Here is a 21,460-nt window from a genome sequence, read left to right as displayed (position 1 = left end):
GCTTAGAGCAGTGCCCAGACAGCACCCAGCGCTGATTCTCCTACCAGTACCCAATTAGCCAGCCCAGAGCCCACTTCCCCAAGGCAACTAACCTGCTCCAGGTAAGTGGGATGGCAACAACATCTTGCCTCCAGGAGGGTGAGGTGGACCTGGGCCAGGAGGCAGAGACCTTGGAGGAAGGTAAGGGTAGGCCCTCCGTCATCTCATTAAGGGATGCCTGCAAACAACAGGTGCTCGATATATGCTCAGTGAGGGTTAGCTGGATGGAAAAGGAGGCAGGTGGTGGCAGCAGCTCAAGTGTTAATGGGATGACCAGCTCTCCCTCCTCTGGCAGGCTGAATGCAACTGAGAACACACATCATCTTGGAGGGGGATGGACCACCCGGGGCCTGCGGGTGTTTAGATTAGGGAAGATGAAGGATACGTCCGGGAACTCCAGCCTGGGTGGCAGACGGAGGTCAGTGGCCTGTTTGGGAGCCTGTCCAGAGCAGCCCACGCTCCTCTTCCTCTCCAGGGCAGATGGTGATAAACTAGGCAAGGTCAGGGGCAGACTGCTCAGGGGAGCGTTCCCAGAACCGAACTCTGGCTCCCCAGACAGCTGGAGTGATCTTCCCCCGACACTGCGCCCCGGGGCCCCTGCTCTCTCCTGCTGTCCAGTGCTCAAGGGGCTTTTCCAGGTTGGGCATGGCTCTTTGCTTCTGCCTGCTGCAGCCTAAAGACAGAGGCTCTGTATAGAGCCAGCTCTGCAGTGCTACCGCTCCAACAGGATGGCTGAGCTCTGGGATTTTAGCCTGGGGTTCACCGATGGCTTTCCAGGGGTCCACGAGCCCCGTCCTCCCATTACAGGCAAACTTATATGTCTGTGCATTTTTTCTAGAAGGGCTCTGGCTTTCATCAGATTTTTCTCAAAGGAGGCTGTGACCCAGAAGATTTGGAGCTGATGCTGAACAACCTTATTTACAGAAGGGGATCTGGACCTCAGGGTGGAGAAGAAACTGGCTCAAGGTCACATGGAAATTTAGCAGCAAGTTGGAAAGAAGCCGCCAAGACTCCAGACTGTATAATGCTATTTAAGGTCTGACTAAATGTCACCTCCTCCGGGAAACCTTCTCTGAACTCATCCCATCTTCCTCTGTGTTCCTTTGCACATACCTTGATGTGACACCCTATATCACAACTAGCCGCTTCAGTGGAATCTGTCCCTGCTAGAGTGAGACATCCATCAGATCAGAGACTGTGTCTTATTCATCTTTGTGTGGTGTGGCTGGTGTTTATTACATAAGCATTGTCGTTTATTGAGTGCCTATTATGTGCCAAGGCACTTACATAATGCTCGCTCCTCTTCACAGTTGTCCTGCAGGGTAGGTAATATTGTCCTCATTTTACAGGTAGAAAAAAATCTCCTGGAGCTCAAAGGGGTGAGGTGGCTTGCCCAAGTTCCCACAGGGAGTGAGTGGCAGAGCTGGAATTTGAATCCCAAACCCTTTTGCACCACCCACATCACCATACTGCCATGGTGTTTGTTCAGCGACGAATGAATGGCAACCACCTGAGGATCTGGTGCAGCGTGGCCCTAATGGCCCCTCTCAACTGGATTGTGGAGCATCTGGAAGTACAAAGCCCTGCTCCCCAGGCATCCTGGGAGAAAGGGATTCCAAGGAGGGGAAAGGAATTTGGCCTCCAAGGAGCTCACAATCCACTGGGGAGATACTCAGACACCAGTGGAGAAGCCAATAGAAGAAAAGCAATCCATCATGAACTCTTTTTAAAATGTATTGTATGTGTGTATGACATCCCTAGTAGAAGAATCGCAGGATTTTGTCCTCTGTGTGTTTCTGTCTTGCTTCCTTGAGGCCATGATACTAGCTGAGGTCATCAGTACAGTGAGTTGGGAGAAGATGATTCTGCCACTTTTCTAGATCTTTGAGTGACACTTCAAATCCGAGGCTGATCCCACTTATTTAACCTGTGTGTGAGTTTCACAATGACTTTCTTGCTCTGTGATCATCAGTGATTTCAAATTTGCTGATGTAGCCATGCTTCATCATCACAATTAGAAACCAGACGATGACTTTGGAGCCTGACCTAAAGGAACTTGGAGTTTGTCTTTCTTCTCAGCATTGTTGATTCCCTTAAGAGCATTGGCCAGGATGTTCATGTGCACCATTATAGCAGCATGGAAATACGGCAGAAAGAGATGACTCATTTTTTGTTCTCCTATCCATCCATCCGTCCACCCAACCATCCATCCATCCATCCATTCATCTGTACATTCAGCTGTACAAGTACCCTCCCTCCCTCCCTCCCTTTCTCCTACCTACCCATCCCTCCATCCATCTATCCACTCATCTATCTGTCCATCTATCCATCCAAAAAATACCAGACCCAGCCCATGAGCCAGGCACTAGGCTATCTGTGGAGACACAGAGATAACCCAAATAGCATGGTTCTTGCTCTCCTGTTTCTCAGAGTCTAGTGGGAGAGTGAGCTGTGAATCAAAGAATCACATAAAGTACGATTAAAATTTTGCAAAAACCATGAAGAAGTTCAGGATATCATGAGGGCCTCTACCAGGGGTCCCACCAGGTCTAGGGAGTCAGGGAGGGCTTCTCAGAGGAGGTGACATTTCAGCTACTCCCCGAAGGATCCATAGTCTTAATGTGGCTAAGCCAGTGGGAGGAGGAGCAGGAATGTGCGAAGGCCCAGGGGAGGGAAAGAGCTTGGTGTGTTAAAGCAACAGAGAGGAGGCTGGAGTGGCCACTGAGAATGGATCAGGGGTGAGCGTGGGGCAAGTCAAGGTGGGCAGGGCCACCATGCAGAGCCTAGCATGGGTTTGGGATTTTTATCCTGAGAACCATGGGGAGTTACTGAAGGGGATTTAATGCAATCTGAGTTGTGTCTGAAAGAGCCTGACAGTAACTAGACTTTATTGAGCACCTACTGTATGCCCGGTGCTGGGCTAAGTGCCCCAGAAGGAGAAGTGAAGATGTGGGAACCGTTTTCTCTGGGACACAGAACAGGATGGGTGACCATGAAGACCATACCAAGGTCATGTATAATCGGGGCATGGGTCCTGGGAGGCAGATGTCCCCCCTGCCCTCCACCCCGAGGAGCCAAGTGAGTTAAGACTTTTCCGAATTCTTCTCTCCAGCTCCCTACATCCTGGTGCGTGGACCAGCTGTGACCTTTCCTACAGCAGCGGGGGGAAAGTTTAAGTGGGAAATAAGAAACAGAGCAAGAAAGATTGTTTGGGTGTCTTGGGGACTGAAACAGGGCCCCTGGAACTCAGAGCATTCTGCTGAAAACAGGGGACTTCCTCCGGGCTGCAGGATGCAGGTGGGGTGGCGAGTGGTACAAGGTCATTCGCTGCCAGCTGAGAACTGGTGGTGGAATTAGAGAAACCCCAGAATGGTAACATACACAACTGGCCCTGGTGGGCGAGGAGCATCCACAGTCACAGTGGCCAGGGTAGGAGCTGCTCTGATGGCCACATGTCCAGGTTGTGGGGTTGCTGCCAGGTGAACACAGATCCCTGAGCCTCACCCTAAAATTTGGATCCAGCAGGACTTGTGTGGAGCTTGAGTATCTCTGAGTGAGACAAATGGCTTAGAGCTCTGGGCCTCACTCTGTATGCACAGGAGAATCTCCTGGGGAGTGGTTAAAAATTATCCATGTCCCAAGCCCCACCCTCAGGAACTCTGATTTAGTTGGACTGGGGGTCCTGGCATCAGTAGTTTTTGGCCAGTGGTCCTTTCCTGGATTGGGGCGATTGAAACTGAGAGAGGGTTAAATCAGCCCAGGTAATTGGGCCGATAATACATAGTATGAGCTCTCAGCTCTCGTTTTGGGCCATCCGCTTGTTCGTCCAATCAGAAGATGTTTATTGAGCATCTACTATGTGCCACACACTGATCTAGGCACTGGGAATACAATAATGAACAAAAGAGTCAAAAACCTCTGCCCTCCTGGTGCTGACATTCTAGTGGGGTGGAGGGCAGAGATAGACAGTAAACAAAGACATAAGTAAAATACATAGTATATCAGAAAGTGTAAGTGCTGTGGAGAAAAATAAAGCCTTCTTAACATTGCTGGTGGGGATGTGAATTGGTGCTACCATGTTGGAAAACAGTCTGGCTTTATCTCCTAAAGCCAAGCATGTATGTATCCTACGACCCAGCAATTCTACTCCAAAGTATGCACCGTGGAGAAATGCTGGCCCATCTACACCAGGAATTACATGGAAGAATATTAATAGGGGCGCTGTCCAGAAGATTATGGTGAGGGGATTATGATGGGGCAGGGGGAACCATCTGGTTAGATGTAGGTTATTGTCAAGGCTATAGTTTTTGTTTCGAGTGGTGGTTTCACAGGTGTTTATTATATTATTAAATTTAATAATTAAATGCTGATGAGAGTAGGCTATGAATCAAGGGTTATGATTACCCCCTCTTTATTTTTTGTGAACTTGGGTTAAAGAAAAAAGGCAAGCAAGCAGGAGAGGGGCTAGAGCATGCTGCTGGTGGGAGGTGGATTGCAATTTTCTTTCTTTCTTTTTTTTTTGGCATGTGGGATCTTAGTTCCCCAACCAGGGATTGAACCCGTGCCCCTTACAGTGGAGCCCCTTGCAGTGGAAGTGCAGAATCTTAACCACTGGACCGTCAGGGAAGTCCCAGTTTGCAATTTTCAATCAGTTAATCAAGGAAGGTGCCACTGGGGTGACATCTGCGCCAAGACTTGAAGGAGGGGTTAGTGAACCACAGGAGAGATGTAGGGAAGGGTGTCCTAGGCAGAGGGCAAAGCAAGTGCAAACGCCCTGAGGTGGGAGTGTGCTTGGCATGCTCTAGGAATGGCAGCAGGGTCCGTGGGCTGGAGGGAGGGAGTGTGGGCACTTGTCCTGCATGGAAGAGAGAATAAAAGCAGGCTTTGGGGAGGGGAGAGGGAGGATGGTCCAGGGTTCCCCGAAGAGCCCAGATCCTGGATCTGCTCTTCTCAGCAATTTGCTGTTCGATTGTTTTCTTGGATTCCATGAGACACTTCAGTTTCCTTGAGGTAGTTTAACTAACTGGGTTTCTATTACTTGCAACCCAGTGAGTCCTACCTGGTTAAATCACTGACCCTGTCTGGTCCAGAAGACCATGGTGAGGGTTACTCCAGGAGAAGTTTCTCAAGAGATAAGTGCAAACTCGGGAGTAGATGCTGTGCAGTAGAAAACCACCCGGAGATGGGAGGAGACCCAGGCCGGCATCAGATACGGGGCATGGAATGGTAATTACTCCATCCGCTGAGTGCTTTTTAAGCATCAGGGATTTTATTAACTTCTTTCCATCCTCCTGGGTATTAATATAGATTTTACAGATGAGGAGACTGAGACCCAGGGAGGTTATGACATACAAAGTGAGCAGCCGAGTGGGAAAACCCCATGTCTGGTTGACGGTGAAGCCCCTGCACCTGGGATAGGAGGTCTCTGACTCATTTCCGTTGGCGTGTCCCCTCATCTTTGGGTAACTTGGGGGCAGGTGAGTCCTTGTCACTTCTCCCTCTTCTCCAGCCCCTGGGCAATCTGGAGGCCTGCGGGCAGCTAGGCGTGGTGGGCGCACTCCATCCAGGACCCGCTGTGTCTCCAGCACGTAGGGAAGGGACCCAGAGAAAGAACGGGGTTCAGAGTCGGCTGTGGCGGGCATGTGGCTGGGATGCGGTGCAGCTCTGGGGTTTATGCAAAGCTGGTCCATCTGGGGAAGGCGGGGAGCATAGAGGAGCTCTGACTTTCTCCAGGATCCTAGTGCATTTTTTTCCCCCTCTAGAAACCGCCAGTTTCGTCCCGGGGTGGGAAGGGTGGGGAGGGCTGTGAATTGAAATGGAAGCATAGCGCCCCCTGGTGGCCTATTTTGGGTCATTGCTCTAATGCTGGAGGGATTTCCAGGTAATTCATTTTATTTTTGCTGTGGTGAAAACGCGTAACAAAATTTATCATCTTAACCACTTGTAAGCATACAGCTCAGTCGTGTTAAACATATTCAAATTGTTGTTCAACCAATCTTCAGAACGTTTTCATCTCATAAAACTGAAATTCGATACCCATTAAACAACTCCCCATTCCTCCCTCCCCCCAGGCCCTGGCAATCACCGTTTTACTTTGTCTCTATGAATTTGACTGCTCTAGGGACCTCCTATAAATGGCCTCATACAGTATTTGTCTTTCTGTGACTGGCTTATTTCACTTAGCATAATTTCCCCAGGATTCTTTCCCATTGTAGCCTGTGTCAGAATCTCCTTCCTTTTTAAGGCTGAGTAATATTCCACTGTACGTACACACCACATTTTGTTTGCTTCCACCTCTTGGTTATTGTAAATAGTACTGCTATGAACATGCATGTGCAAATATCTGAGATCCAACTTTCAATTCTTTCTAATCTATACCTGGAAGTGGAATTGCTGGATCTTACGTGCTATGGACTGACTTGTGTCTCCTCCTCCTCCCCCAATTCATTTGTTGAAGCCCTAACCCCACAATGTGACTCTATTTGGAGACATGGCTTTTAGGATGTAATTAAGGTTGAACGAGGCCATATTGGGGTCCTGATCTGATAGGACTGGTGGCCTTATAAAAAGAGGAAGAGACGGAGTTCTCTCTCTCTTCTCCCGGTCTTCATTCACACATTGAGGAAAGGCCACATGAGGCCACACGAGAAAGCGGTCCTTTACAAGCCAGGAAGAGAGCTCTCACCAGAACCTCACCAAGCTGGCACCCTGATCTTAGACTTCTGGGCATACATTTCTGTTGTTTAAGCCCCCCAGTCTATGGTATTTTGTTATGGCAGCCTGGACTGACTAATACAATTGGTAAATCTACTTTCAGTTTTTGAGGAACCGCTGTATTGTTTTCCACCGCAGCTGCACCATTTTACACTTCCACCAACAGTGCACAAGGGTTCCAATTTCTCTGCAGCCTCACCAACACTTGTTATTTCCTATTTTGTTGATAGTAACCATCCTCATGGGTGTTGCGGTAATTTTCCTCCTGACCATTCAGTGAAGGCTTACGTGTGCCCAGTACCGGACTAAGTGGGTTCCATGTTTGCCGTCATTTAATCCTCATGTTAGCAAGTGAAAGTGTTAGTATCATCCACATTTACAGATGAGGAAACTGAGGCACAGAGGTTGGAGGGACAAGTAACTAACTTTAATGTCACCAGCCAGTAATATTTACATCAAGGGCTCGAACTTAGTTGTGTGTCTCTCTACAGCCCAGGATCTTGACAGCAATCCCATTAACCTTGGTGATGATGGTGGTGATGAAGACAGCTAGTGGTCACAGAGCATTATGCCTGTGCCAGGCGCTGTCCTCCAATTTTTAACATATATTTTAACCCATTTAAGTTTTATAACAATGCTATGAGATATAATATTATTATCCCCGTTTAACAGATGGTGAAACTGAAGCACAGAAAACTCAAGTTGCATGTTCAAGGTCAGATGGCCACTAAATAGTGGCCGGGATTTGAAGCCAGTGTCCTATTCTGCCTTCCTATGGGCACACATAGCTTCCAGCAAATCCTGTTTATGAAAATCCAAATCCTCCCAAAGTAAAAATGAGGGAGGGAGTATTTGCTGTAATAAAAGCATCACTACCACAACTCTCCCTCCTGGTGTGTATGTGATGCTGTACAGTTTGCAAAGGATTCTCACGGCTCAGAGGGATTAATCCTCATGCCACCTTTGTTGAAAAAGGACTGGTTTTGAGTATGAAAGGGCCCGTGACTGACCTGAGATCATCTCTGGGTTTCTGGGAGCTGGTACTCCAACCCTGGGCTCCCAAGGAAAGCTCAGGCATTTGTATCAAACAAATCAAGTTTGTACCTGGCTCCCTTTTTCTTTTTCTTTTTTGTTTAAATTTTTATTTTAAATTCATTTTGGGGGGCTTCCCTGGTGGCACAGTGGTTAAGAATCTGCCGGCAAATGCAGGGGATACTGGTTCGAGCCCTAGTCCGGGAAGATCCCACATGCTGTGGAGCAACTAAGCCCGTGCGCCACAACTACTGAACCTGCACTCTAGAGCCGGTGAGCCACAACTACTGAAGCCCGCAGGCCTAGAGCCTGTGCTCTGCAAAAAGAGAAGCCACCGCAATAAGAAGCCCGCGCACCGCAACAAAGAGTAGCCCCCGCTCGCCACAACTAGAGGAAGCCCATGCGCAGCAACGAAGACCCAATGCAGCCAAAAATAAATAAATAAATAAAAAGAAAATTATTAAAAAAAAATTCATTTTGGACTTAAAGAGAAGTTGCAAAGAATGCAATGAATTATTGTATATCCTTCACTCAGAGTCTTCAAATATTACCATTTTACCATATTTGCTTTCTTTATCTCTCTCTCTCCAATTGATTGGATGAGGCCCACCCTCATTATGGAAAGTAATCTGCTTTACTCAAAGTCTTCCAATTTAAATGCTAATCACATCTAAAAATACCTTCACAGCAACATCTTGACTGGTGTATAACCAAACATGTGGGCACTATAGCCAGGCCAAGGGAACACATAAAATTACCCATCCCAGCTATCAAGGTTCTTTCATCCTTCTGCTTTTCTGTCCTAGATGTGTTGATATTTCAGCCTTAGCATTGTCACCTCAAGGTTACAAGATGGCTGCTGAACTCCAGAAATCACAATCTCAGACAACAATACTGTCCAGAGCAGTGGCCAGGGAAAAGAAGATTAAAAAGGTCTTTTCTTTGCCCATCTCTCTCTTAATAGACAGTCTGGGAATAGACTGGAAGACAGTCTTCCCAGAATCCCTTAGCAGACTTCTCTCTATGTTTAATTGGCCAGAATAAGGTCACATGTCCACCTCTAGACCAATCACTGGAAAGGGGACACAGGATGCCAGAACTGGCTTAGACCAATCAAGACTCATCCCCTGGGACCAGGTGGATGATTTTGGGTAGCAAGGGAAAATAGAGGAATTACTGCTGCGTAGGCAACCAACAGCGCTGGTGTGTACTCGATGCTCCCTAAATGCTGAGGAGTGAACCAATGGATGAGTTAAACTTGGTAGAGGCAAGAGTCCGATAAAGGAAACCAAGTGTGTAGAGAGTTGGCTTGGGTCTCCTTTGCAGGCTTAGCTTTCATGGCTTGCCCAGTGCCCTTGACGATTAACAGGCTACCTGGGAGACCCTAGCTGGTCAGGTAGACAGGGCAGCCCAGTTGCAGAGGAAGAAGTGGCCACCACCAGCCTTTGTCCTCTCTGATGTGACAATCTGGTTCCGTCCCATGGCCTCCCAGCCTGGGCTCTGGCCAACCCTCTGACACTGGGACAGCCATCTGCTGTTCTAGAAGCTGACTCTGCAGGCGGGACACCATGGAGATTTCCCCAGCAGGGAGTGGGGGTGGAAGGAGAGAGGCAGGAGGAGGAGCTCTCAACCCCAAAGCTAAAAGCCAGTAAGAGAGGTCAAGGGTATCCTGAAATGGGTTGGAAAATTCAATCCTCATTTATAGGATACTTTCCAAGCCTTTTCACATTTATTGTCTTGTTTAAGTATCCCCACAGGCAAGGGAGACAGATATCATTCTTCTCATTATATGGATGAGGCTCTGGAGGTCCAGAAAGTCAAAAAGCCTTGCCCAAGGCCACTATATACATTTCCTATTGCTGCTGTAACAAATGACCACAGACTTAGTGGCTTTAAACAATACAAATTTATTACCTTACAGTTCAGGAGGTCAGAAATCCTAAAGTCAAGGTGTCGGCAGGACTGCGTTCATTCTGAAGGCTTCAAGGGAGAGTCTGTTTCTGTGCCTTTTCCAGCTTCTGAAGGCCACTGCGTTCCTTGGCTTGTGGCCCCTTCCTGCATCTGAATTCAAGGCCAGCAGTGTAGCATCTTCCAATCACACCGCCTTTCCTCACTCTGACCTCCTGCCTCCCTCTTCTAAGGACGCTTGAGATTACATTGGGCCCACCATCTGGATAATCCAGGACAATCTCCTCATGTCAAGATCCTTAACTTAATCACATCTGCAGAGTTCTTTTTGCCATGTGTGGTAACATATTTGTCACTTGTGGGGATCAGGATGTGGATATCTTTGGAAAGACATTATTCAACCAATCGTAGTTACCCAGCCGAGGAGTGACTGAGAAATTCTGAGCCCCTACATTGCTCCTTTGCCCTTCTCCTCAGCAGTTTCACTGTGGCTGCAGTCACTGACAGATCCTGTTTGTGCCTTGCACACCCCAGTGACAGCATTTCAGTGGATCCTGCATGTGCCATTTTTAGGTAAGGAATGAACACATGGGCCCTGGAGTCTGGTTGTCTGAGTTGAAATCCTAGCTTCAACTCTTCCTAGTTGTGTGATGTTGGGCAAGGTACCTTACTTTTTTGTAGCTCTGTTTTCTCATCTGTAAAATGGGAATGATGATAATAGATACCTGTCCCCTAGGTGTGGAGTATAAGGATTAAATGATTTAATGAATGTTGAGTGCTCAGAACAATGTCTGGTTCATAATAACTTCAGTACATGTTAGCTCGCTTTTTTGTTTTTAATTGAAGGCATGACAGCCCATCATTTACTCTCTACCAGTGTGCTTTGCTCTCTTCTAACTTTGGGGTCTGAAGGTGTCAGGGTATTTAATGCCAGCCGCCGCAACAGACAAACCTGGAATCACAGTGGCTAAACACAATAATCTTTAACTTATCACTACTTAGAAATCATGATAGTTATTAGACTGGAGTCTTCATTTCAGCCAATGCCCAAGGGCTGGGCTAATCAATGGGGACCTTGGGGGCTGTAGCTGAGGGTTTTCTATGTCTGTCAGGCTCTCGGGTGGGATTGTAACCCCTGAGGGTGAGGGTCTTTCTCTGGGACTTGGATCATTACAGCCGCAGTGAGTGAGGGTCACCTGGCCCAAGTTGGGGTAGGGGCTGCTACTCAGGTTCAGGGCTCAGCTGGGAGTATTCTGGAGGTTTCTTATCACTCAAGGAGAATCTTTTTGTTTTTGATGACCCATGGCCATTTCAACCTTTTCTCCACTCAGGCTGAGATCCACAATGGTTCACTAGCTTCCAAAGCCAGGTTTACAGGAGTCCATATAGTTAAGAAGTTAAATGCTTAGAATTCAGAGGCAGAGAGGCCCAGGGTAGAATCCCATCATCCTACTCACTTGCTGCAGGCCCTTTCGAGGCTGGAAGGAGACAAGGCACTTATCTCTCAACATCCTTCCCATCCCCCACAAACTACTCCCCCCCAAATCAAGGCCTTTCTCCTCTCAGTGCTACAGCCACCAAACCCACTCCCCTGGCCCCATCCCAACACCACTGTCCTTTTCTCTTATGGTCAATGAAGTGAGCATTTTCCATGTTTAAAGATCATTTTGACATCTTTTTTCATGAATTGTCCGTTCATAGTTTTTGTCTATTTTTCTATCTGTTTTTCACATTTTCCCCTCAAATTTAGAGGGTTATTCATAAATTAGTGAGAATGGCCCTTTATCCATGATACATGTTATAAATATCTTCTCCCAGTTTGTCACTTGTCTTTTGACTTCGCTTATGGTGTTTTCGACATGCAAAAGTTAATGAAAGTTTTATGTAGTCAAATGTACTAATCTTTTATTGCATTTGGATTTTGAGTCATAGTTAGAGGCCTTTTTTTTTTCCCACACACAAGTTATGGAGGAATTCACCCATACATACGCTTCTAGTAATTGCAGTTTCATTTTTTACATCTAGATGCTCATCATTTAGGAGTTTACTTTTTTAAAAAATAAATTTATTTACTGTTATTTATTTATTTTTGGCTGCGTTGGGTCTTCGTTGCTGCGCACGGGCTTTCTCTAGTTGCGGCGAGTGGGGACTATTCTTCGTTGTGATGCGCGGGCTTCTCCTTGCGGTGGCTTCTCTTGTGGAGCACGGGCTCTGTGTGCGTGGGCTTCGGTAGTTGTGGCTCGCAGGCTCTAGAGCACAGGCTCAGCAGTTGTGGCTCACGGGCTTAGTTGCTCCGCGGCACGTGGGATCTTCCCAGACTAGGGCTCGAACCCATGTCCCCTGCATTGGCAGGCGGATTCTTAACCACTGCACCACCTAGGGAAGTCCCAGGAGTTTATTCTTGTGTGTTGTGTGAGGAGTGGATACTGGGTCAAAAGAAAAGAAAAACAGAGAAAGTATTTTTGGGACAACTGGTAAAATTCGAATAAAGACCCTGCATTAGACAATAGTATTAAGTAAATGGTAAATTTCCTGAGTGTTATAATGGTACTGTGGTTATGAAGGATAATGTCTTTTCTCTTATATGACCACCTGCAGTTTTTAGGGTCGATGCGTCTCGATGTCTTCAATGAACTCTCAAATGGTTGAGCAAAATTACATATAAGTATGAAGAGACAGCTAATAAAATGTGACAAAATATTAGCAATTGATGACAGGCATATGGACATTTATTATACTTTACTATTCTTGCAACTTTTCTTGAGGTTCAAACTTTTGAAAAATAAAAAGCTGAGAGGAAGTGTGTCATTGCAAGGTTTGAGCAGGCTGACGAGGGCGCCGGGCCCCTTTAAGATGGCCCTGTGCCTTACGTCCCGCCCCCAGGCCCCGCCCACCCGGAAGGGCTTGGCCCAAGCCCCGCCCCTCCACCGCCTACGGCCTTTTCTTTCCAGCCCCGGCCCGGCCCGCCGCAGCGGAGTGCAGTCACGTGAGCCGGGCTGCGGCGCCCCGCTCCGCACCGTCATGGTGGACCCGATGTATGGAGCCCCGGGCGGCCGCCTAGCCCGGGCGCTGACGCGGGCGCTGGCGCTGGCCCTGGTGCTGGCCCTGCTGGTCGGGCTGTTCCTGAGCGGCCTGACCGGCGCAATCCCGACCCCGAGGGGTCACCGGGGACCGGGAAGGCCGGTCCCACCCGCCTCCCGCTGCCGTTCGGCGCTCCTGGACCCTGAGACGGGCCAGCTGCGCCTGGTGGATGGCCGCCACCCTGACGCCGTGGCCTGGGCCAACCTTACCAACGCCATCCGCGAGACCGGGTAAGGGTTGGCCCGGTCTCGCGCGGACCAGCCGGGGGAGGGAGTTGCGTGGGCGCCGGACCTCGCCTGCCCCTAGGACCGGCCTCTTGCCGGTGACAGAGTCCCATCCTTGTCTCCCTGGGGGTCAGTGTCCCACCTCTGAGGCTGCTGCACCGTAGTTGGGTGGGGCTGATGCAGCATCCCTCAGCTCATGGGGACCAGTCCTTTGCCTTCAGCCAGGGATGACAGTACCTCTGTCTCCCTAGTGATACAGTAACTCTTATCCCCACGTAGGCCGGCACTCCCCCTCAACCCTCATCTCACCCCCATGACCAGAGGGGTGGTAATGGCTCTCCAGGAGAAATTCTCACTTCCTTGGTTTTAGCTTACCCCGTGGGTGCCAGCCCCCCTGCCTTCTTTCCAGAACCAGAGCAGCAGGACTGAGCTTGGATTCCAGGCCAGTCTGAAAACAGAGGATCCCTAAATTCACAAAGACCCAGACTGTATCATTGCTTGGCCTCTGCTCCTTGCTTCCCTCCTCTCTCCTGGTCCAGGGGGAAGTCACTTGGCCAGATACTTAGTATGGGGCCAAGCACTCCATCTTTGGCAGTCACCGTCACTATCCTTATCACTGGGACCCAGGCTGTCATTCTGTTGTATGGCTCTTACCTAACTCCTCTGCCTGTCTGGGCTCTCATTTCCCCATCTGTGGCTTGGATTTTGATGATGTGCTCTGGCTGGGAAGTTGGGTGGTGTCCCTCTCAGGCCTTGTACCAGGGCTGGTGCCCATTCATTCATTCACTCACCTGGTGCTCTTGGCTATGGGGACACAGAGCTGAGGGGGTCCCCATTCAGTCAGGGAGACAGTGCCAGGAGGGAAAATCCTGGGTGTGGGGAACATCTGCCTCAAAGCCTTGTCAGCAAGGCCCAGACCCTGGAGCCATGCTGTGTTGGGGAATCTTGGGGAACCCTGTGTCCCCCACTCCCCCCCCCCACCTGCACTGTCCCATCCTGGGGTCATCCCAGTGCTTAGAATACGTTACCCCCTCCAGCAGGCACGGCTTCTCCCACTGCTGCCCCCATCCATTTTGCTGGCTTGCATTCATTTCTGCAGGTGTTGGGGAGACATAGGACACTGTGGACACCCCCGTTCTGGTGCTTTGTGGCACTTGGGAGTGTATTAGATAGACAGACCAGAGATTGTGGGGAGAGGATTTGCTGCAGACCCAGGAGCTGGGTGCGGCTAATCTGGGAAGGCTCCCAGGGAGAGGAAGCCACAGAGTGGGCTGGCATCTGTAGAGGGAATCAGAACTCTGTGGCGACTTGACTCTGGAATCTGGTGACCCAGTCTCTGCTGACTCATATGTTTTGGGCCCCCGCTTAGCAGAGCTAAGAGAGATGACAATCTCTGGATGCTAGGGAGGGGGCACAGAGGTAAGGCTCAGCATGGGGAGGGGGCTTTGGCCCCAGCAGTTCCCCGCTAGACTGTGTTGCTGTGAATTATGGAAAACAGAGAAGTGGGGAGAGGGCTCCCCTGCTTGTGCTGGATGGAAAGTTCTTCCAGGCTCAGCTCTGGCGCTGTGTGACCTTGGGCAAATCACTTCATCTCTCTGAACCTGTTTCCTTCCCTGAAGGTGGGCCTTGAAGGGAAATTTGGGGAATCACAGAAAGCACCTCTGTTTATTTACTAAAGGAAGGAGTGAATGAAAGAGAAAGGAGCGTGTGTCTTCTGCCCCCATTTAGCAGGTGGGGAAACTGAGAAGTGAGCCCTGGTCTCTTCCACACTTCTTGCTCTCACTTCACTGTTCCAGCATCTTTTCTGTCCAGTCTGCCCCTTTCCCTGTGGGTTTGACAGCACTTGGGACTATGATGTAGGGAAAACTGTATGGGAAGCCCCCATTTTATAAGCAGGGAAACGGAGGCCCTCAAAGACACCCTCTTGAGAACTCAAGAGTGAGATGTAAGAAAGACATCTGGGGTGTCCTGGCCCCCGAGCAGTAAAACCGCTGATTTGCAGGTGACTGTCTTATTTTTTGGAGGGTGGAAATCATGGTTTGACTCTTCTGTTCACCTAGAATTGGGATCCTTCTTCCTTTCTGGCTCCCAGATTTCACCAGATCCTGGGATTGTCAGGATAACTTGCACGTCTCCTTCCCCCATAATCTTTCCGCTTACTTGTGCTGTATCTGACTCTGGACTGACACTCCCCATGGAGCCTGAAACATTTAGATTTAATGCTAGGGGATCAGAGATGCACCCAGAGGCAGCGCCTGCGCCAGCCTGGCTCTGGTCTTGGTCCTGGGGAGGCCGAACCCTCCAACCTTACCTTTTCCTCCTTTTCTGACCTGATGCCCCCCAACCTGCTGATTGACCTAAATAGCCTTCGAGTTGGGAGAGGAAGTGAATACCAATAAGAGGGAACTAACCTATTAGGAAACTGGGAAACATCCCAAATCTACCACCCAGCAGGCAGAAACCCAGCCCAGTAAAATGGATAAATACCACCCAACTGTTTCTTTTTTTTTTTCTTTTTTCCTTTATCTATTTTTTTTGTATTTTATTTTATTTATTTTTTTATACAGCAGGTTCTTATTAGTCATCCATTTTATACACATCAGTGTATACATGTCAATCCCAATCTCCCAATTCATCACACCACCACCCCCACCCCCCGCTGCTTTCCCCCCTTGGTGTCCATACGTTTGTTCTTTACATCTGTGTCTCTATTTCTGCCCTGCAAACCGGTTCATCGGTACCATTTTTCTAGGTTCCACATGTATGCGTTAATATACGATATTTGTTTTTCTCTTTCTGACTTACTTCGCTCTGTATGACAGTCTCTAGATCCATCCACGTCTCTACAAATGACCCAATTTCATTTCTTTTTATGGCTGAGTAATATTCCATTGTATATATGTACCACATCTTCTTTATCCAGTCGTCTGTCGATGGGCATTTAGGTTGCTTCCATGACCTGGCTGTTGTAAATAGTGCTGCAATGAACATTGGGGTGCGTGTGTCTTTTTGAACTATGGTTTTCTGTGGGTATATGCCCCGTAGTGGGATTGCTGGGTCATATGGTAGTTCTATTTTTAGTTTTTTAAGGAACCTCCATACTGTTCTCCATAGTGGCTATATCAATTTACATTCCCACCAACAGTGCAAGAGGGTTCCCTTTTCTCCACACCCTCTCCAGCATTTGTTGTTTGTAGATTTTCTGATGATGCCCATTCTAACTGGTGTGAGGTGATACTTCATTGTAGTTTTGATTTGCATTTCTCTAATCATTAGTGATGTTGAGCAGCTTTTCATGTGCTTCTTGGCCATCTGTATGTCTTCTTTGGAGAAATGTCTATTTAGGTCTTCTGCCCATTTTTAGATTGGGTTGTTTGTTTTTTTAATACTGAGCTGCATGAGCTGTTTATATATTTTGGAGATTAATCATTTGTCCGTTGATTTGTTTGCAAATATTTTCTCCCATTCTGAGGGTTGTCTTTTCGTCTTGTTTATGGTTTCCTTTGCTGTGCAAAAGCTTTGAAGTTTCATTAGGTCCCATTTGTTTATTTTTGTTTTTATTTCCATTACTCTAGGAGGTGGATCAAAAAATATCTTGCTGTGATTTATGTCAAAGGGTGTTCTTCCTATGTTTTCCTCTAAGAGTTTTATAGTGTCCAGTCTTACATTTAGGTCTCTAATCCATTTTAAGTTTATTTTTGTGTATGGTGTTAGGGAGTGTTCTAATTTCATTCTTTTACATGTAGCTGTCCAGTTTTCCCAGCACCACTTATTAAAGAGACTGTCTTTTCTCCATTGTATATCCTTGCCTCCTTTGTCATAAACTAGTTGACCATAGGTGTGTGGGTTTATCTCTGGGCTTTCTATCTTGTTCCATTGATCTATATTTCTGTTGTTGTGCCAGTACCATATTGTCTTGATGACTGTAGCTTTGTAGTATAGTCTGAAGTCAGGGGGTCTGATTCCTCTAGGTCCGCTTTTTTCCCCTCAAGACTGCTTTGGCTATTCGGGGTCTTTTGTGTCTCCATACAAATTTAGGATTTTTTGTTCTAGTTCTGTAAAAAATGCCATTGGTAATTTGATAGGGATTGCATTGAATCTGTAGATTGCTTTGGGTAGTATAGTCATTTTCACAATGTTGATTCTTCCAATCCAAGAACATGGTATATCTCTCCATCTGTTGGTATCATCTTTAATTTCTTTCATCAGTGTCTTATAGTTTTCTGCATACAGGTCTTTTGTCTCCCTAGGTAGGTTTATTCCTAGGTATTTTATTCTTTTTGTTGCAATGGTAAATGGGAGTGTTTCCTTAATTTCTCTTTCAGATTTTTCATCATTAGTATATAGGAATGGAGGAGATTTCTGTGCATTAATTTTGTATCCTGCAACTTTACCAAATTCATTGATTAGCTCTAATAGTTTTCTGGTGGCATCTTTAGGATTCTCTATGTATAGTATCGTGTCATCTGCAAACAGTGACAGTTTTACTTGTTCTTTTCCAATTTGTATTCCTTTTATTTCTTTTTCTTCTCTGATTGCCGTGGCTAGGACTTCCAAAACTATTTTGAATAATAGTGGTGAGAGTGGACATCCTTGTCTTGTTCCTGATCTTAGAGGAAATGCTTTCAATTTTTCACCATTGAGAATGATGTTTGCTGTGGGTTTGTTGTATATGACGTTTATTATGTTGAGGTAGGTTCCCTCTATGCCCACTTTCTGGAGAGTTTTTATCGGAAATGGATGTTGAATTTTATCAAAAGCTTTCTCTGCATCTGTTGAGATGATCATATGGTTTTTCTCCTTCAGTTTGTTAATATGGTGTATCACATTGATTGATTTGCGTATATTGAAGAATCCTTGCGTCCCTGGGATAAATCCCACTTGATCATGGTGTATGATCCTTTTAATGTGTTGTTGGATTCTGTTTGCTAGTATTTTGTTGGGGATTTTTGCATCTATATTCATCATTGATATTAGTCTGTAATTTTCTTTTTTTGTAGTGTCTTTGTCTGGTTTTGGAATCAGGGTGATGGTGGCCTCATGGAATGAGTTTGGGAGTGTTCCTTCCTCTGCAATTTTTTGGAAGAGTTTGAGAAGGATGGGTGTTAGCTCTTCTCTTCTCTCTTTAATTAAAAAAAAAAATTTTATGGGAGTATAGTTGATTTACAATGTTGTATTAGTTTCAGGTGTACAGCAAAGTGAATCAGTTATACATATATCTACATTTTTTTTTTTTTTTTAGATTCTTCTCCCACGTAGGCCATTACAGAGTATTGAGTAGAGTTCCCTGTGCTATAGAGCAGGTTCTTATTAGTTATCCAACTGTTTCTTTGAAAAGTCACAAAAGATAAACTTACACCATCAAGAATGGAAGAGGAGTGATAGCCGCAGATGCGGTGGTACATCCCGCATAGTAGCGGGTGTCCAGGGCACACTGTACACTGAAGGGACAATGAAGGTGAGGGGAGATTTGTGACCCGCTGCTCATCTCACAAGAATGGTCTGGCTTTTCCCAAACGTGGCCTCTTCATTAGATCCTGGAGTCATCTCAGAGGTATTAGCTGCCCCTGACATAAAACCACAGTGTGGCCCATACACTTTCCAGAAATAAAAAAAGTCTGGGGAAATAGATTCAGTGCAGCCGACTTTTTATTTTTGCCAAGCAATGTTTTTGCCATTAAAAACAAACCACAACAATATTTATTGATCTCTGCCCATTTCATCTAATAAAAGATCAGCTATTTTAGAACCAAACAAGCAGGAAGGACATGATCTCTGAATCACGAACAGTCTAATGGGGACATTTTGCTTTAGAAACACATTCTTTCCAGTGGTTTGTTGTTTTGTTTTGTTTTGGCCAGGGACTGGGGTAGAGTCTCCCAAAGTTGTCAGCCAGCACAGCAGTGAGGGATTCCAGAAGCCCTTTGCTGATGTCCAAGCCTTCCCGTTTTACAGATGGGGAAGCTGAGGCTGGGAGAGAGTGGAGGTGTGGTATGACGCAGGGTTTCATGTTTAACATCAGAGAGATCTAGGTTCAGATCTCTGCCCGGACACTTCCTACAGGTGGCTGTCGGCAGCTGCCTCACCCCGAAGAAAATCATTTGATTAGGGCTTAGGGCCCGAGGCAGCAGAGGGATCCTCAGAGATCAGCCAGAGGGGCTCTAGCACTGAAATTCCCTCATGAATGGGAATCTCTCTCTTTCCAGGGTATTCTGGAAAGATAGGCAGACACCTACGTAGCCAGGTTTTCTGAGAACTCAAGCAAAGTGCACAAACCCCATCCAAACCGAATCACCCCAGTTGCCCTTTGGAATAAGGCGGATCAGAGAGGAATGCAGAAGGCACTCTCTCCGACAAGGGCAGTGACTAATTCCATATTTACAGTACTGTGGCCTGGCTGGGGGGCGGGGTTCGGGGGGGAATTGTCACTCTCCACTCATCCTTTTCCTTTCTGTCCAGCTTGAAAGAGTCACACTGCTCTCTTTTAAATCTTTGTAACTGTTGCACAAGTACTTAACTTTCCATGGTAAAAAAATTCTAGCAGTTTAGAAAGGTGAGGTGGAATGTGGAAGGTAAATTGCGCTCCCCACTCTTTCTTTTTATATATAACCACTGTTCTTTCTTCTAGAATTTTCTATGCATAAACAGGCCTAAACATACATACATACATACATGTGTATACATACTGGTATGTGTGTGTGTGTAATGTTTTTGTACATGGGGTTATCCTGAGTCCACTGTTTGTCCTTCTCTAATCTTATTTTTTTTAAAAAAACTTTGTGTCTGACATCTCATCAGCACATGGCAGTCTGCCACATGGTTCTAGAAGCCCACCACATATATGGATAGATTATTGTATCAGGCCCCTAACACTGGATGTTTTGGGAGGGTCCTGTTTTCCTCAGCTCTAGTCAAAAATGCTGCTGTGAGCTCTATTTACAATAGCCAGGACATGGAAGCAACCGAAGTGTCCATCAACAGATGAATGGATAAAGAAGATGTGGCACATATATACAATGGAATATTACTCAGCCATAAAAAGAAACGAAACTGAGTTATTTGTAGTGAGGTGGATGGACCTAGAGTCTGTCATACAGAGTGAAGTAAGTCAGAAAGAGAAAAACAAATACTGTATGCTAACACATATATATGGAATCTAAAAAAAAAAAAAAAAAGGTCATGAAGAACCTAGGGGCAAGATGGGAATAAAGATGCAGACCTACTAGAGAATGGACTTGAGGATACGGGGAGGGGGAAGGGTAAACTGGGACGAAGTGAGAGAGTGGCATGGACATATATACACTACCAAACGTAACATAGATAGCTAGTGGGAAGCAGCCGCATAGCACAGGGAGATCAGCTCGGTGCTTTGTGACCACCTAGAGGGGTGGGATAGGGAGGGTGGGAGGGAGGGAGATGCAAGAGGGAAGAGATATGGGGACATATGTATATGTATAACTGATTCACTTTGTTATAAAGCAGAAACTAACACACCATTGTAAAGCAATTATACTCTAATAAAGATGTTAAAAAAAAAAAAATGCTGCTGTGAACAAGGACGCTGATACATATCCGTGGCGGCTGTGTGAGCACCGGTCACGGGGTGAGTTCCTGGCTGCGGCCTGTCTTCAGGGCCTCAGCACTGTGGCCTTGACTGAGCCTGCTCCCTGCAGAAGGAGAGCTTTCAAGCAGGCGCTGTCTGGAAGAAGGCCACTGGCCTCTCAGTTATAACCAGGACTTGGCATCTGAACAGCCTTTTTGGTTTTATGTAAGTTGTGTATGTTCTCCCTTGATTCCCCCGCTTTTTTTTTTTTTTATCACGAGGGGAACTACATTCTGTACCCTGTTTTAAATTTCTTCCCATCACCAAGTCTACTGGATTGCTCCAAACCTCCCCTCTCAGGTTCATGATGAGACACATATTTAGTGAGTATAAAACGTGAGTTCTCTTCTGGCACCTGCCATGGCAACCCTCTGAAGTGGGAATCGCTTTGCCCATTTTACAGGTGAGGAAACTGAGGCCCAGAGAGGTTAAGCAATTTGCCCAAAGGTACACAGTTGATAAGAGAGAGACCTGGGGATTCAGACGATGCCTGAGGGACCCAAAATCCCAGACTCTCTTTGTCCTCCACTCTCCTTGAAATTTAAGACCTTTATTCTAGTCTCTTCTGTTTTTCTGTCCATATCTGTGATTATATGTGAGTCATTAGCCGGAAGTTCGTGGCTCTTAGATTTGTTTGATAAGAGCTAACTCCTTCACCTTCAAGGACAAAACAATCCCCCACAAAACTCAGTTAAGGTAGAGGCTCAGGGCACATCATGCGCTGTGATGTTAGTCTCAGCTCTGTTGGGCAAGTGACTTCACCTCTCTGAGCCTCAGGTCCCACAACTGTAAATTGGGAGAATCAAACTCATGTCATAGGGTCTTTGGGAGAATTTAGAGAGAAAAGTAGACATGTGAT

General features: G+C 46.8%; 1 protein-coding gene across 3 annotated transcripts in view; it reads left to right on the top strand.

Annotated features, from left to right (window-relative positions):
• Positions 1-12,623: 12,623 nt before the first annotated feature.
• PLBD2 (phospholipase B domain containing 2) overlaps positions 12,624-21,460 on the top strand; it is a 28,824-nt gene continuing 19,987 nt past the window's right edge. For 2 of the 3 annotated variants that reach the window (XM_036874847.1, XM_036874845.1), the window contains exon 1: positions 12,624-13,004. In XM_036874847.1, coding sequence (XP_036730742.1) covers positions 12,715-13,004 — 290 coding nt within the window. In that variant the 5' untranslated portion in view covers positions 12,624-12,714. The remainder of the gene's footprint in view (positions 13,005-21,460) is intronic. The other variant, XM_036874846.1, reaches the window with a different exon arrangement.

The sequence above is a fragment of the Balaenoptera musculus genome, chromosome 14 (genome assembly GCF_009873245.2).
Source record: "Balaenoptera musculus isolate JJ_BM4_2016_0621 chromosome 14, mBalMus1.pri.v3, whole genome shotgun sequence".
Taxonomy (NCBI): domain Eukaryota; kingdom Metazoa; phylum Chordata; class Mammalia; order Artiodactyla; family Balaenopteridae; genus Balaenoptera; species Balaenoptera musculus.
The sequence above is the reverse complement of the archived record's forward strand: the minus strand, read 5'-3'. Positions and strand labels throughout refer to the sequence as shown.